Genomic DNA, 14,098 nt, shown 5'->3' with positions numbered 1-14,098 from the left:
TGGTAATTTTGTGTCTTTTTGTGTCTTTTTTCAGTATTTTTTTTTGTCTTTTTTGCTGATTTTTTATCCTTTTATGCCTTTTTAGTGATTTAACGTCCTTTGCTTCTTTTTGGTCATTTTATGTCTTTTTGTGTCTTTTTTTGGTCTTTTTGTGTCTTTTTTTGGTCTTTTTTGTGTCTTTTTTTGGTCTTTTTTGTGTCTTTTTTTGGTCACAAAATGACCAAAAGACAAAAAATGTACAAAAGAGATAAATTAAAGCTGCAAGCAGCGATGAACTGAAAAAACTTTAGATTTAGAAGTGTTAGATAATACATGAAAAGAATATTTGCAAAGGCAATTAGAGCTGCTTCTGTGTGCATTCTCTTTAACGTGTACTCTTTTATTATCTCCATGTTAATGCTTCTATACCATAAGTTACTTGTCTCTGTATGTGCAGCATGTCATGTGCTGTGATGCACGCTCACAATTACTCATTATTTCTGTTTGTGTTTTTCTGTCTTTTTATGTCTTTTTTGTGATTTTACATCTTTTGCTTCTTTTTCTGGTCATTTTATGTCTTTTGCTTCTTTTTTTGGTCATTTTGTATCTGTTTTTTTTTTTGTCTTTTTTGCTGATTTTTTATCCTTTTATGTCTTTTTTGTGATTTAACGTCCTTTGCTTCTTTTTTGGTCATTTTATGTCTTTTTGTGTCTTTTTTCAGTGTTTTTTATTTTTTATTTTTGTGTCTTTTTTGTGTCTTTTTTTGGTCTTTTTACATCTGATTTTGGTCACAAAATGACCAAAAAAGACAAAAAAAATTTACAAAAGAGATCAAATTAAAGCTGCAAGCAGCGATGAACTGGTCCGAGCAGAGTGACCTGAAAATTATTTTTCTTACCAAATTATTTTCTTGCCAAGATTTTTTTGTCTTATTTTTTTGTGTGTGTTTTTGTCTTTTTATGTATTTTTTGTGATTTTACATATTTTGTTTCTTTTTTGGTCATTTTATGTCTTTTTGTGTCTTTTTTCAATATTTTTTTGTCTTTTTGCTGATTTTTTTTATCCTTTTATGTCTTTTTTGTGATTTAACGTCCTTTGCTTCTTTTTGGTCATTTTATGTCTTTTTGTGTCTTTTTTCAGTGTCTTTTTTTTGGTCTTTTTGTGTCTTTTTTCTGTATTTTTGTGTCTTTTTTGTTTCTTTTTTTGGTCTTTTTACATCTTAGTTTGGTCATTTTTTAACCAAAATAAGCCAAAAGACAAAAAATGCCCAAAAGAGATAAATTAAAGCTGCAGGCAGTGATGAACTGAAAAAACCTTTAGATTTAGAAGTGTTGGATAATACATGAAAAGAATATTTGCATAGGCAATTAGAGTTGCTTCTGTGTGCATTCTCTTTAACGTGTACTCTTTTATTATCTCCATGTTAATGCTTCTATACAATAAGTCACTTGTCTCTGTATGAGCACCATGTCATGTGGTGCACGCTCACACACACAGGCGGCACGTGGCGTTGTGTGGTTAGGGGCCGTCCGGAAAACGCCGGCACCCCTCCTGTCTGCCAGGCGGCTGGATGGCGGAAGCTCTTTCACCCTTTCTAGCACAAACACTCCTCTCTCCTCGCCGCCTCCCCTTTAAACAGCCGTTTAGGATTGAGGGATGAGAGGACTTCCTCTTTAGAGAAGGCACATCTTTAATTTGAGCCTCCTCTCCTTCCACTTTTCTGACCAGAGATCCATTTAAAGCCAAAGGGCCGCCCTGGCGCTGGCACCCCTCTCCTTCCTTTACCCTCGGAGTCTCTCCCTGCCAGGCCTCCCTCACTCTTTTCTCTGTCCTCTCATCTCACCCTCATGGCTCTGTTATTGATGGTGACACACTGTCTACCGCTCTAAAAAAGGACTCAGGAGGTTAGTTAGTATGACTTCAAAACAGGAGCATTTTCAGCATAAAAAATACAATTTGTTACATGTCCATTGTTCTATTAAGTTGATAACTAAAGTAAGAAATTAACTCTTAAAACAAGATAATTCGCATAAAATAGCAGAATGATACATTGTATCAAGTGGTTTAAGGACAGAGGGAGAAGCATGCATATAAATAATGTCGCCATAATCTAAAACGGATAGAAATGTAGCATGCTACAGCGCTGAGGAATACAGGATTTATTTCTATAAAACAATGCCAATAGATGCTTCAGTTTCTTTAAAAGTTCTGCATCATGTAATCTAAAAGACAATTTATCATTCAACCAAATATCCAAGTACTGATAACAAGAACCGTTTCCAAGGGAGTCCCATCTTCTGCGTCAAGGGTGAACTTATTTAAGTCAACAGTATGTTTTTTTTTTTTTTTTTAAATCATCATTTTCCTGGGATTTAGAACCAATTTAAGGTTGGACAGAGTTCTTTGGATAATGCAGAAATCATTTTGAAGATTATTTAGAGCTTGTTCAACAGATGGAGCAAAATAATATATGATTGAATCATCAGCATAAAGATGAATTAAGCTATTTGTGACACCACAATTAAAATCATTGATATAAATAGAAAAAAGCAGAGGTCCTAAAACTGAACCCTGCGAACCGGTCCATGTCCATTGTTTTATTAAGTTGATAACTTATTTCATGAAGTTGATCAAAATTAAAAAATGAAGGAAGATGTCTTAATATTGTATTACAATATGTCTGACTTGAGTGAAATAAGCAACCTGGTCTCACAGGAATCTGTGAAATAACCACGGATTTGCTTAACTCAAAATCCGTGGAATAGCCACAGAATCACTCAAATTTCCGTGAAACTGACACAGATTTTGCTACAATGCAAGTTAATGACAGTCATATCCCGTGGCTATTCCAACATACAAAGTGATTATGTACATTCACTGACTGAATATTTAGAAAATAAAACATATATTTCTCGCTAGAAATGTGATCAAAATCCATTTTTATGCAGAAACTAAGTCAAAATATAGATTTTTTTCACTAAAAATGAGAGAACTGTCCGCCATGTTTTTTGTTCTGACCGCCGGGACCTTGAAAGTCACGTGACTTGGAACAAACCAATAGGAACAAATATCCATGGAATAGCCACGGGATATGACTGTCATTAACTTGCATTGTAGCCAAATCCGTGTCAGTTTCACGGAAATTTGAGTGATTCCGTGGCTATTCCACGGATTCCTGTGAGACCAGGTTCAAGTTATTTATAATCAATAAAATTGAGGTAACAATTTTTTTTTTGAGTAGAAAGAAAGTAAAATAAAGGAGTTTTAGCAACTTAAATAGAGTAATTTGATCACTTATTAACACTAAAACGTTGATATGAATATTGAGTTGGTTCAACATAATGAAGCTTGTAGAGGACAAAACAAATCATGTTGGTTGTACGAGACTAATTGAGTTAGTTCAGTTGTAAAAGTCTCATTGGAAATACTCAATAATGTCTTAGTTGGAATTACTTAAAAAGATAAATGCAAATTGTTTTGCATTGTCAAACATTTTTTTAAAGTTGAGCCAGTATTATTTTTTTAGAGTGTACCGCTCTAGTGACCACACACACACACACACACACACACACACACACACACACACACACACACACACACACACACACACTGTGAGTTATTCTCAGAGGAATCTGAAGGTGCCATGTGTTCACCTGCTCTCTGCAGCTTTATAGAGCATAATATGTTTCAATGTGTCACATACTTGAAGTTAGCTGCAGTGGGTTTTTTTCGGTGTATCCTCAGAGGTATAGGCCCAGCAGCCAGCTCCAACTTAGTCATAGTGCATTCCTTGAGTAGAGTTGTCAGTCACACACAGAGTTTGCGACTGAGGCTCACGAACAAAGGCAAACGCACATGCGCGCGCTCGATCGCGCACGCCCAAAAAGCTCTGTCGGCTCTCAAGCGAGACACACACCCAATTCATTTCTGCTCTGCCTTGGAAGTTTAAAAAACTTGCTATTTCTGTGACATCCTCTTTTCCATCTTCCTCTCCCTTTTCCTCTTTTCTTTCTTTTTCCGTACCAGTCTCTCTCCGCGTATCCTTTTGTGTCTGTCGGAGCCCGGAAGGCAGTCATGCAACGAGACTGATTAATAATTACAGAGTACACAAAATTGGGAGAGAAAAAAAAACAATTTCTTTGTCGTTTGATGTCCGACATGAGAGAGACCAAAATTACAAAGAGACAGAACACTATAAAGAGGAGAGAAAGCTTGCACATTCCTTTTTCAATCCTCTGCTTCTGTTCTTTGGCTTTTTTTTTTTTTTTCCTCATTTTGCTGTTTGTATCTCCTCTGACTTTCTGTTTCTGTTTTTTTTTTTTTCATTCGGGGTTCTATCTTTATAAAGTCGTGGCTTTGATTTTGGCAAGTGATCAATCACTTCAGAAAAATGCAAACTTGTGAACATGTGTCTTCAGGCAGACTATAGTTGTCTCTGCAGATATAGTTTGTTTCATAGCTTTATGTGCTACCTGCTCTGCTTTCATCGCTGTGTTGACACAAGTTTCCATGTCCAATTTAATGCATTAACCCTTTTTTAGCAAAGGTTAAAAAAAACACCTCGGAGTGTATTAACATGATTTTACTTTTTTTTGCAGAGATTTTTCTAATTTAGCTTTGTGCATTTAGCATTTGTAATGCAATCTTTTGTGTTTACTGTTGTTTTTTTTGTTGTTTTTTGTAATTTCTTTGTGTTTTTATCAGTAGTTTTGACATATTTGTGTTTTTTGCATTTTTATTATGTTTTTGGTGTGTTTTGAGTGTGTTTGTAAGTGTTTGTTGTAATTTTGTGTGTGTTTTTGGTTTGTTTTTTGTGTTTTATGTATGTTTTTTGTAATTTCTTTGTGTTTTTTTAATGTTTTTTGTAATTTTTGTGTTTTTTGTATTTTTATTATGTTTTTGGTGTGTTTTGAATGTGTTTGTATGGTTTTGGGGGTTTTTTTTGTAACTTTGTGTGTGTTTTTGGTTTGTTTTTCGTGTTTTATGTATTTTTTTTGTAATTTTTTCGTGTTTTTGTGTGTTCAAAATGTTGATCCAGTAAGTCAAAATGAAAATAATAATCAGGTCATATAGGTGAGGTTGTGCTGAAAACAATGATACCAACACGTCACGGTAAAGATTTTTAAGTGGTTTATACAGGCAGAATGAAAAAAAGGAGTCCAAAACCGACAAAATAGCCCCAAACTCCAAAGGGTTAAGTAATGTGAATGCTTAGACTTCTAAGGATTAATGGAGCAGATCCTGTGTGAATTGTAACACACACCCTTCACAGTCCTGCTTTGTGAAATACAGAAACATTCTTGGAGAACAGTATTCCCCCACCAGCCGTTATGTGTTGTAATTTTGTCATAGTTGTTCTTCTAATTGGTTTAAAGTCTCAGCCACTGGCCAAAAATGAATTCTTCCTCCTGCTTGTCTGTCCACAGGGAATAATTATCCATACAGTGAGTGTTAATTTACAAGAGAGCAGGAGACAAGCGCACTGACACACAGCCACACATACACATAGCACTGTACCCAGCACACTGTGAAAAGCCAGTTCTATTTCTATTCTATTCTTCCCCTAACATTGTCATCTCTGTGCATTAATCAGAAGAAGAGTGTTGGAAGGTTTCAGTAGCTTTTCCAGTGAAGCTGCAGAGCTGCACTGCAAAAAAGGTGTTTAGAAACCAGATAAAAACAGTAAATCTGAGGGAAATGATCTTGCTGCATGGACAGATAATTTACCTTGACAAGATTTCTTAAATTAAGATTATTAAATCTAGAAATAAGCATGTTGAACGCTTAAGATAAGAAATTAACTCTTAAAACAATATAGTTGTAATTAATTCTACGTTATTTTTCCAGACTACATGTATGGGCATGTGATTGCACAAGTATATTTTTGTCCCCAGCAATGTTCTCTGTCATTAGGGGAATATATTGTTTGGTAAAAAAAATGTAGCAATATGGCTGTTTCCACTACCGGGCAATACCCGGAATGAGGCTGGTCTCACTCGCCGAAACGTCCCTAATTTGAATTCGAGCCGTCCAGAGCGGACTTTTGTCTGGACTTTTTTCGTCCCTGTAGAAGAGCAGGGTCTTTTTTCTCCCCTGAAAAAAGCCTGGTTGCTGATTGGATAGAACGCTAAACAGGATGTGACGTAGTACTCGACGCCACAACAACAAGCAACTTTTGTAAAAGCCGGCGAAACAGTGTTGCCAACTTAGTGATTTTGTTGCTATAATTTGCAACTTTTCAGCTCTTTTTAAGCGTCTCGTTAAGAAGAGTAAGAACGAGTCGAAGCGGCACATTCCTCCTGCAGCAGTCTCTCCCAGCTGCAGTCACAGAGCCGGAGGGGATGTTAACCCCTTAGCCCCTTAGCGTCCAGTCTGCAAATTGCTAATAGGCTAATAGTTAGCTCTGTAGCAGTACAGTGTGTATGTGCTAACAGGCTAACAGTTAGCTCTGTAGCAGTACAGTGTGTATGTGCTAACAGGCTAACAGTTAGCTCTGTAGCAGTACAGTGTGTATGTGCTAACAGGCTAACAGTTAGCTCTGTAGCAGTACAGTGTGTATGTGCTAACAGGCTAACAGTTAGCTCTGTAGCAGTACAGTGTGTATGTGCTAACAGGCTAACAGTTAGCTCTGTAGCAGTACAGTGTGTATGTGCTAACAGGCTAACAGTTAGCTCTGTAGCAGTACAGTGTGTATGTGCTAACAGGCTAACAGTTAGCTCTGTAGCAGTACAGTGTGTATGTGCTGCTGCTGCAGGAGGTGTTCACTTAGTGATCTCTGTTTGTTTACAACAAGCACCAGACACTCTGTGTACAGTTAGTGATGCCGGTTAATTCACCATCACTATGTTTATGATCACTGGAGATGCTGTGCATAATTAGCCATGCTGCTTTGTTTATGATCAGCTGCTGACTTTGTGCACAGTTAGCGACGGCGGCCACAGTTGAGTCTCCCATGTTTAATCCGTCACGATGATCTAAAGCCATACGTCACCTCCAGACCTGAGACTTTCCCGGTTGCCACACGGCTAATGAGACTTAATGATATTCAGTTAACATAATAACAGGAATATATAATATCCAGATTTTTGATTGTATTTCAGCAGCAGGTTCCGTTCAGTAAAATGTCCTGAAATGGATTCAGGAGTCTGCCAACTTCTGCTACAAATCCAATATAAATATCAGATGACAAACACTTGGAGCTCTAAAACGTCTCAGATGTGAAGCCACGTTGACATGATTGTTCATAGTCAAGTCTTTGTCCAAGTCAGAAACAAATCATGTGTTTTATTATTGCATGACTACAGAGTTTGCTCATCTGTCATGAATATAAAAGGGCATTATAGTAAGCCGGGCATTTATTAGTACTTTTTAGTCAGCTGAAATCATCCTTTTTTTTTCAACTTTTTTTACATTTTCTGTTTTATATTTTTATTGATGTGTATACAAAAACAGCAGAGGGACATACTTATATCAGGGTACAATCAGGGTAATTCTGTGTCTTTCTTTTAGTAATTTTGTGTCTTTTTTTGTAATTTGTGCCTTTTTTGGTAATTTTGTGTCTTTTTAAAATAATTTTGTGTCTTTTTTGGTAATTTTGTGTCTTTTTTAGTAATTTTTTGTCCTTTAGTAATTTTGTGTCTTTTTAAAATAATTTTGTGTCTTGTTTTTGTTAATTTGTGTCTTTTTTTTAGTAACTTTGTGTCTTTTTTTTTGTAATTTGTGTCTTTTTTTTGTAATATGTGTCATTTTTGGTAATTTTGTGTCTTTTCAAAGTAATTTAGTGTTTTTTCAGTAATGTTGTGTCTTTTTTAGTAATTTTTTTTTTTTTCTGTCATTTTGTGTCTTTTTTTTAGTAAATTTGTGTCTTTTTTTGATCATTTTGATACTGCCTCCAGCGGCCCCCAGGTAATTTGAGTTTGAGACCCCTGATCTAGAGAATACCTGAGACATGGTGTCGAAGTAAATTTGCCAAAAGTTCGTCAGAGCTGGACAAGAGAAAAACATACGTAAGATTACAGGGTGAGCCTCCACATCTGTCTCAGACATCGACCATATTTGGGAAAATCTGTGCCAACCTTGTCTTCGAATAATGGCATCTACGTTTTTTTACATTCTAACATTTCTCTGGTTGGACAAGGTTAATATTAATATGTGCTCACTGTCTGACTGTATATTTCAACATGTAAATTCTCAGATGGTTTACAAAAATAACACCATCCAATTCATCCTTCACTTCTACCTCTGTCGTTCTTTCTACCCTTATTCCATCCATCCCGACACACACACACACACACACACACACACACACACACACACACACACACTCCCTCCATGGGTTGGGTTTGACAGCTGCTTGGTGCTGCTGCATGTGATGTGGTGGCTGGGCCTGTTGGCTGGCTCTGACAGCTCTCAGTATGAGGCTGTCCCTCTCACTCTGCCTGTCAATCCACCAGCCTGCTACTCCAAGACCTGACATTTGGCAGCAGTAGCAGCAGTGTACCGGCACTGAAGACACACACACACACACACACACACACAAGCAAAGTACATGAGATGATGGACACTGAACATTTGTATGTTATGACTTTTCGGTAACACTTTATATTAAGGTGCACGTATTCAACATTAGTTGCTTATTAGCATGCAAATAAGTAACATATTGGCTCTTAATTAGTCATTATTAAGTAAATATATTCTTTCGAACAGCAAATGTGAGAATGCTGAGCAGCTTTCTTTGATGAGACCCTTTAATATGAATATTGGGTAAACCGAGAAGCAGAACCTGTGGATCAGCACCAAGCTGGACATTAAAAATCATTAATATACTTTTTTTTAAAGCATTCATTAATTATCCTAAACCGCTTATTTTTAAATGTAATATATTATACAACTGTTAAAATGGCATTACATCTGGTGAAGGGTGCATTCTGACTTGTTTAGGGCTTCAAACTCAAAATGTAAGATTTAGGAGATGCCAGTCTTGACTTTGAACTTGAGTGCAAAGACATGACATTTACTTGTGATGTGCAAAACAATGACTTGGTCCCACCTCTGTTCATTCCTTTGTGTGTGTGTGTGTGTGTGTTTGGTTTACAGGGAGATGGAGGGCCAGCTGGACAGATCCAGAGAGAGCCAACGGCAGCAGATCCAGCAGGCAGACATGGCACTGGAGCAGTTCAAGAAACAGGTGGAGCTCAGCTCTGAGAAGACCTACGCCGACATGAAACTCCAGGTCTGTTGCACACACACACACACACAAGCATAAAGTCCATATGTGTATTAGCTAACACAAAGCAGTATCCATGCACACCTGTTTTCTATAACATGTGCATACCGTGCATCCAGTCAGCCTAATATTCATGCACATTAAAACATTTTTGTTTCCTGTTGGGTGCCAAATACGGATGCACTTTTAACCTTCCTCTCTTTTATGTTTGCTTTACCACAAAGGGGTGAGCTGGCAGTAACCAAGACACTACACAAACACTACACACACACACACACGTACATATTTTGTAGTTGCAGAGACACAGCCTGACCACAAATGCAACAGGGCGCCACACTGGCTACACTTAAGTTCCTCCTGATGTCTTTCTTTCTTTCTCCTCTCCCTCCTTCTCTGCCCTTCACTTCCATTTCAGATGCCTTTATTGTCATTGCACAGGGAAGTACAACTAAATTTGCTATCAACCCGTCCAAAACGTATAAAAACACACAAACAATATGACAGAGGTGGACAGGACAGGAAGAAAGAGATGAAGAGAGAGAAATACAGCACAACACGAGGAGAGGAAAGGAGGAAAAAACAATGAAAAAAACCTCAGCAACATAAGCATAATACACTTTATAAACATGAACAGACTTATGACTCACTAACTGTGCACAACGTCAGCAGCTGAAAGCAGCATGGCTAATTATGCACAGCTTCTCCGCTGATCAAAAGCATAGTGATTGTGAATTAACCGGCATCACTAACTGTGCACAGAGTGCCCGGTGCTTGTTGTAAGAAAGAGATCGCCAAGTGAACACCTCCTGCAGCAGCAGCACATATGCACTGTACTGCTACAGAGCTAACTGTTAGCCTGTTAGCACATACACACTGTACTGCTACAGAGCTAACTGTTAGCCTGTTAGCACATACACACTGTACTGCTACAGAGCTAACTGTTAGCCTATTAGCACATACAGACTGTACTGCTACAGAGCTAACTTAGTCTGTTAGCACATACACACTGTACTGCTACAGAGCTAACTGTTAGCCTGTTAGCACATACACACTGTACTGCTACAGAGCTAACTGTTAGCCTGTTAGCACATACACACTGTACTGCTACAAAGCTAACTGTTAGCCTGTTAGCACATACACACTGTACTGCTACAGAGCTAACTTAGTCTGTTAGCACATACACACTGTACTGCTACAGAGCTAACTGTTAGCCTGTTAGCACATACACACTGTACTGCTACAGAGCTAACTGTTAGCCTGTTAGCACATACACACTGTACTGCTACAAAGCTAACTGTTAGCCTGTTAGCACATACACACTGTACTGCTACAGAGCTCACTGTAGCTAACTGCATAACTAACGAAGGCCGTCTCGTTAACGGCTTGTTAAGAAGAGTAAGAAGGAATCGCTGGATTTGTCTCTTTCGTCACTTTCTTGAAACAATAGTCGCTAAGGGGGTCTGAAAACTCGCTCAAATTAGTAATTTGCAGATTGGCAGCTAAGGGGTAAACATCCCCTCCGGCTCTGCAGTTGGGAGAGACTGCTGCGGGAGGAATTTGCTGCTTCGACTCATTCTTACTCTTCTTAACGGAAGAGGAAGAGTACGAACGAGTCTCCAAAAGTCTCCAATAACACCAGAGAAAGTCGCTGTATTTGTGGCCAGTCGCTTTCTTGAAAAATAGTCTCTAAGGGGGTCTGAAAATTCGCTTAATTTAGCAACAAACTCGCTAAGTTGGCAACACTGCTTTGCCGGCTTTTACAAATGTCGCGTGTTGTTGTGGCGTCGAGTCTTCATCACATCCTGCTTAGCGTTCTATCCAATCAGCAACCAGGCTTTTTTCAGGGGAGAAAAAAGACCCTGCTCTTCTACAGGGACGAAAAAAGTCCTGACAAAAGTCCGCTCAGGACGGCTCGTATTCAGCGTTTTGAAACCCGCCTCATTGCGGGTATTGCCCGATAGTGGAAACAGCCCTGTTGTCAGGCAGCCATCCGGTCCTGCAGCAGACTTCTCAACTGCTCCTATACTAAAAAATATATATTATAATAAAGTAGAAATAAGAATATTATCCACCCCAGGCCATTATCACTTATTTAGTCCCAAATGAATGATATGATTGATAATCCTGCTCATTAAGCAGATGCGTTCATTCCTCTACCACCACGTGTTGACCTCACTTCCTCTCAGTGGGCGGGACGTGGGACGGCTGGGTTCCTTTGGAGAACGGTTCCACCGTTAAAGCTGCCAGACTAATTAGTACGTGAGGCCAGCCTCACGATCAGCTCTGCAAACCGCGTGGGCTGCTGCTGCTTATTGGGAGAGTTGGCCAATCAATACGCACTCAGCTGTAAACTTCTGATGCTGTCTTACAAGACAGTTTGGCTATAGGCATTTTTGTTAAGCTCCTTTTTTTTTTTTAGCTATACTGTGTGTGTGCTGTATCGACGAGGCAGCAGTGTGTGGTCCTGCATGTTGGGGAGATTAGGAAGTTTTAGTCACTGATTAGTGAAGTTTTTGGGTAAATCTGTAATGTTGTAGTGGAGAGTAGAGAGTTTGTGTGGGAGTCAAGTTCCTGTGACCTTTGTCCCCCCAGAGTGCATTTAAAATGTGTGTCGTATTGATGGGAGATGAACTATGCTGCTTGCATCTTTGCTCTAAAGAAGGCAGAGAAGTGAGATGTCAGAATGAAAAGTAAACTGTATTCAAGAACTCTTAGGAAAAGAGCACACTAACTACGAAAAAACAGGGTTCGGACAAAGTTTTACAAGTTTGGAAAAAGCTTAATTTTAAGCATTGTGTTTTTTTAAAGTTAGGAATGTGCTTGAATTCAGTATACTTCTTGAAAAATGCTTCATCATGTAAACTGCAGTCCTCCTGCAGCAGTCTCTCCCAGCTGCAGAGCCGGAGGGGATGTTAACCCCTTAGCGTCCAGTCTGCAAATTGCTAACAGGCTAACAGTTAGCTCTGTAGCAGTACAGTGTGTATGCGCTAACAGTTAGCTCTGTAGCAGTACAGTGTGTATGTGCTAACAGTTAGCTCTGTAGCAGTACAGTGTGTATGTGCTAACAGGCTAACAGTTAGCTCTGTAGCATTACAGTGTGTATGTGCTAACAGGCTAACAGTTAGCTCTGTAGCAGTACAGTGTGTATGTGCTGCTGCTGCAGGAGGTGTTCACTTAGCGATCTCTGTTTGTTTACAACAAGCACCGACACTAAAAACTGTTCCTATTGTTTGTTTAAAAGTAGTGCAATAAAAATACAGATGTTTTCCCTAACATGATGAATAATACTGATTAGTAATCGTGATTACAATATTGATGAAAATAATTGTGATTATCATTTTGGCGTAATCGTGCAGCCCTAGCCTGGACCAACAGTGACTGTACACGAAAAACTACTACTACTTACTTTATTTTACTCTATTTTCTACCCTACTTTCTTCTTTACCTTTTCTAGTTGTCTTTTTGGATATTTGTATGTTTTTGTCTATCAGTAATGCAAAATAAATAAAAAGTAAAAAAAAACAAAAACATGCATTCAGTGTTAAAACAAAGAGCGGGTAAACTAATTCTGGATTTGTAGTAACAATTTAGATGTGAAGATGAATGTTTTTGGGTAAAGATACCTTTAATGTAAATGGTAAATGGACCTGCACTTATATAGCGCTTTTCTAGTCACTTTGCGACCACTCAAAGCTCTTTACACTACAGACTGCACTCATTCACCCTTTCACCCAAACATTCATACTGGTGGCAGAGGCTACCCTAAACGGTCCCACCTGCCACCATTGGGAATTCATTCACACACCGATGAACGCAGCATCAGGAGCAATTTGGGGTTCAGTATCTTGCTCAAGGGTACTTCGACATGTAGGGTTACGGTTCGCCATGGTCGGGGATTGAACCACCAACCTTCCGGTTGGGGGCGACCGCTCTACCAACTGAGCCACAGCTGCCCCAATGTGCTTGAAAAGTGCTTAAACTGCTGTACAAACAGTGTAAAAAGTGTTTCTGACAGCCAGAGAGCTTCCTGCTTCTTGAATACAAGTCTCTTTTTAAAAAAAAAAAAAATTCTACCAGGATAGGAAGTGATATCATCTTCTCTCAATGCTTGGAAAATGTCTGTACTGCTCGTCTTCCTTCTTCTCTTCCCTCCTGTTCTCATCCTTCCATCTCTTGCTCCTTCCATCTCCTCCATGGAGCCTCTGGCATCCCAGTCTGACTTTATCCTCAGCTACATCAAAGCCACAGGAGAGAGGAGAAGAGTCTTCTGCATCCCTGTCATCCTCCCTCCATCCCTCCATCCCTCCATCACTCCATCACGTTCTGCTGCAAACCCTTTAATGTCATACAAGTTTCTCACTCTTCCTTTTCATCCTCTCTTCATCTTCTGCCTCTCTGTGTCTGCAGACGCTGTTGTATCTAAACGGATTATCTGTATCACTCCCAAAATCAGACTGCACTTAAAGGAAAGAGTCTGCCCTATTTTGGTTCGGGGAAAAAAAAAAAAGAAGAAGCACCAAACAGAATCACATCTCTGTTGCATGCACAGTTCAAAGGAGGCTTCAGCATTTTAAATGGATTCATCAAAACACATTTAGCATTTCTTGGGTCATTTTGTGTCTTTTTTGGGTCGTTTTGTGTCTCTTTTAAATAATTTTGTGTCTTTTTTAAATAATTTTGTGTCTTTTTTGGGTCATTTTGTGTCTTTTTTAAAATAATTTTGTGTCTTTTTCAGTTATTTTGTGTCTTTTTTTCTCATTTTGTTTCTTTTTTATATAATTATGTGTCTTTTTTTAAATAATTTTGTGTCTTTTTCGGTTATTTTGTGTCTTTTTTTTCTCATTTTGTTTCTTTTTTAAGTAATTTTGTGTCTTGTTTGGGTCATTTTGTGTC

The 14,098-nt window shown here is 38.5% G+C and overlaps 1 protein-coding gene across 1 annotated transcript in view; it reads left to right on the top strand.

Moving 5' to 3' along the window:
* cep112 (centrosomal protein 112) overlaps nucleotides 1–14,098 on the top strand; it is a 219,298-nt gene that overhangs the window by 91,803 nt on the left and 113,397 nt on the right. Inside the window, exon 18 of the mRNA XM_059347126.1 lies at nucleotides 9,076–9,211. Within this exon, the coding sequence (XP_059203109.1) occupies nucleotides 9,076–9,211 (136 nt within the window). The remainder of the gene's footprint in view (nucleotides 1–9,075; nucleotides 9,212–14,098) is intronic.

The sequence above is a fragment of the Centropristis striata genome, chromosome 13 (assembly GCF_030273125.1).
Source record: "Centropristis striata isolate RG_2023a ecotype Rhode Island chromosome 13, C.striata_1.0, whole genome shotgun sequence".
Lineage (NCBI taxonomy): Eukaryota > Metazoa > Chordata > Actinopteri > Perciformes > Serranidae > Centropristis > Centropristis striata.
This window is presented reverse-complemented; position numbering and strand designations above follow the sequence as displayed.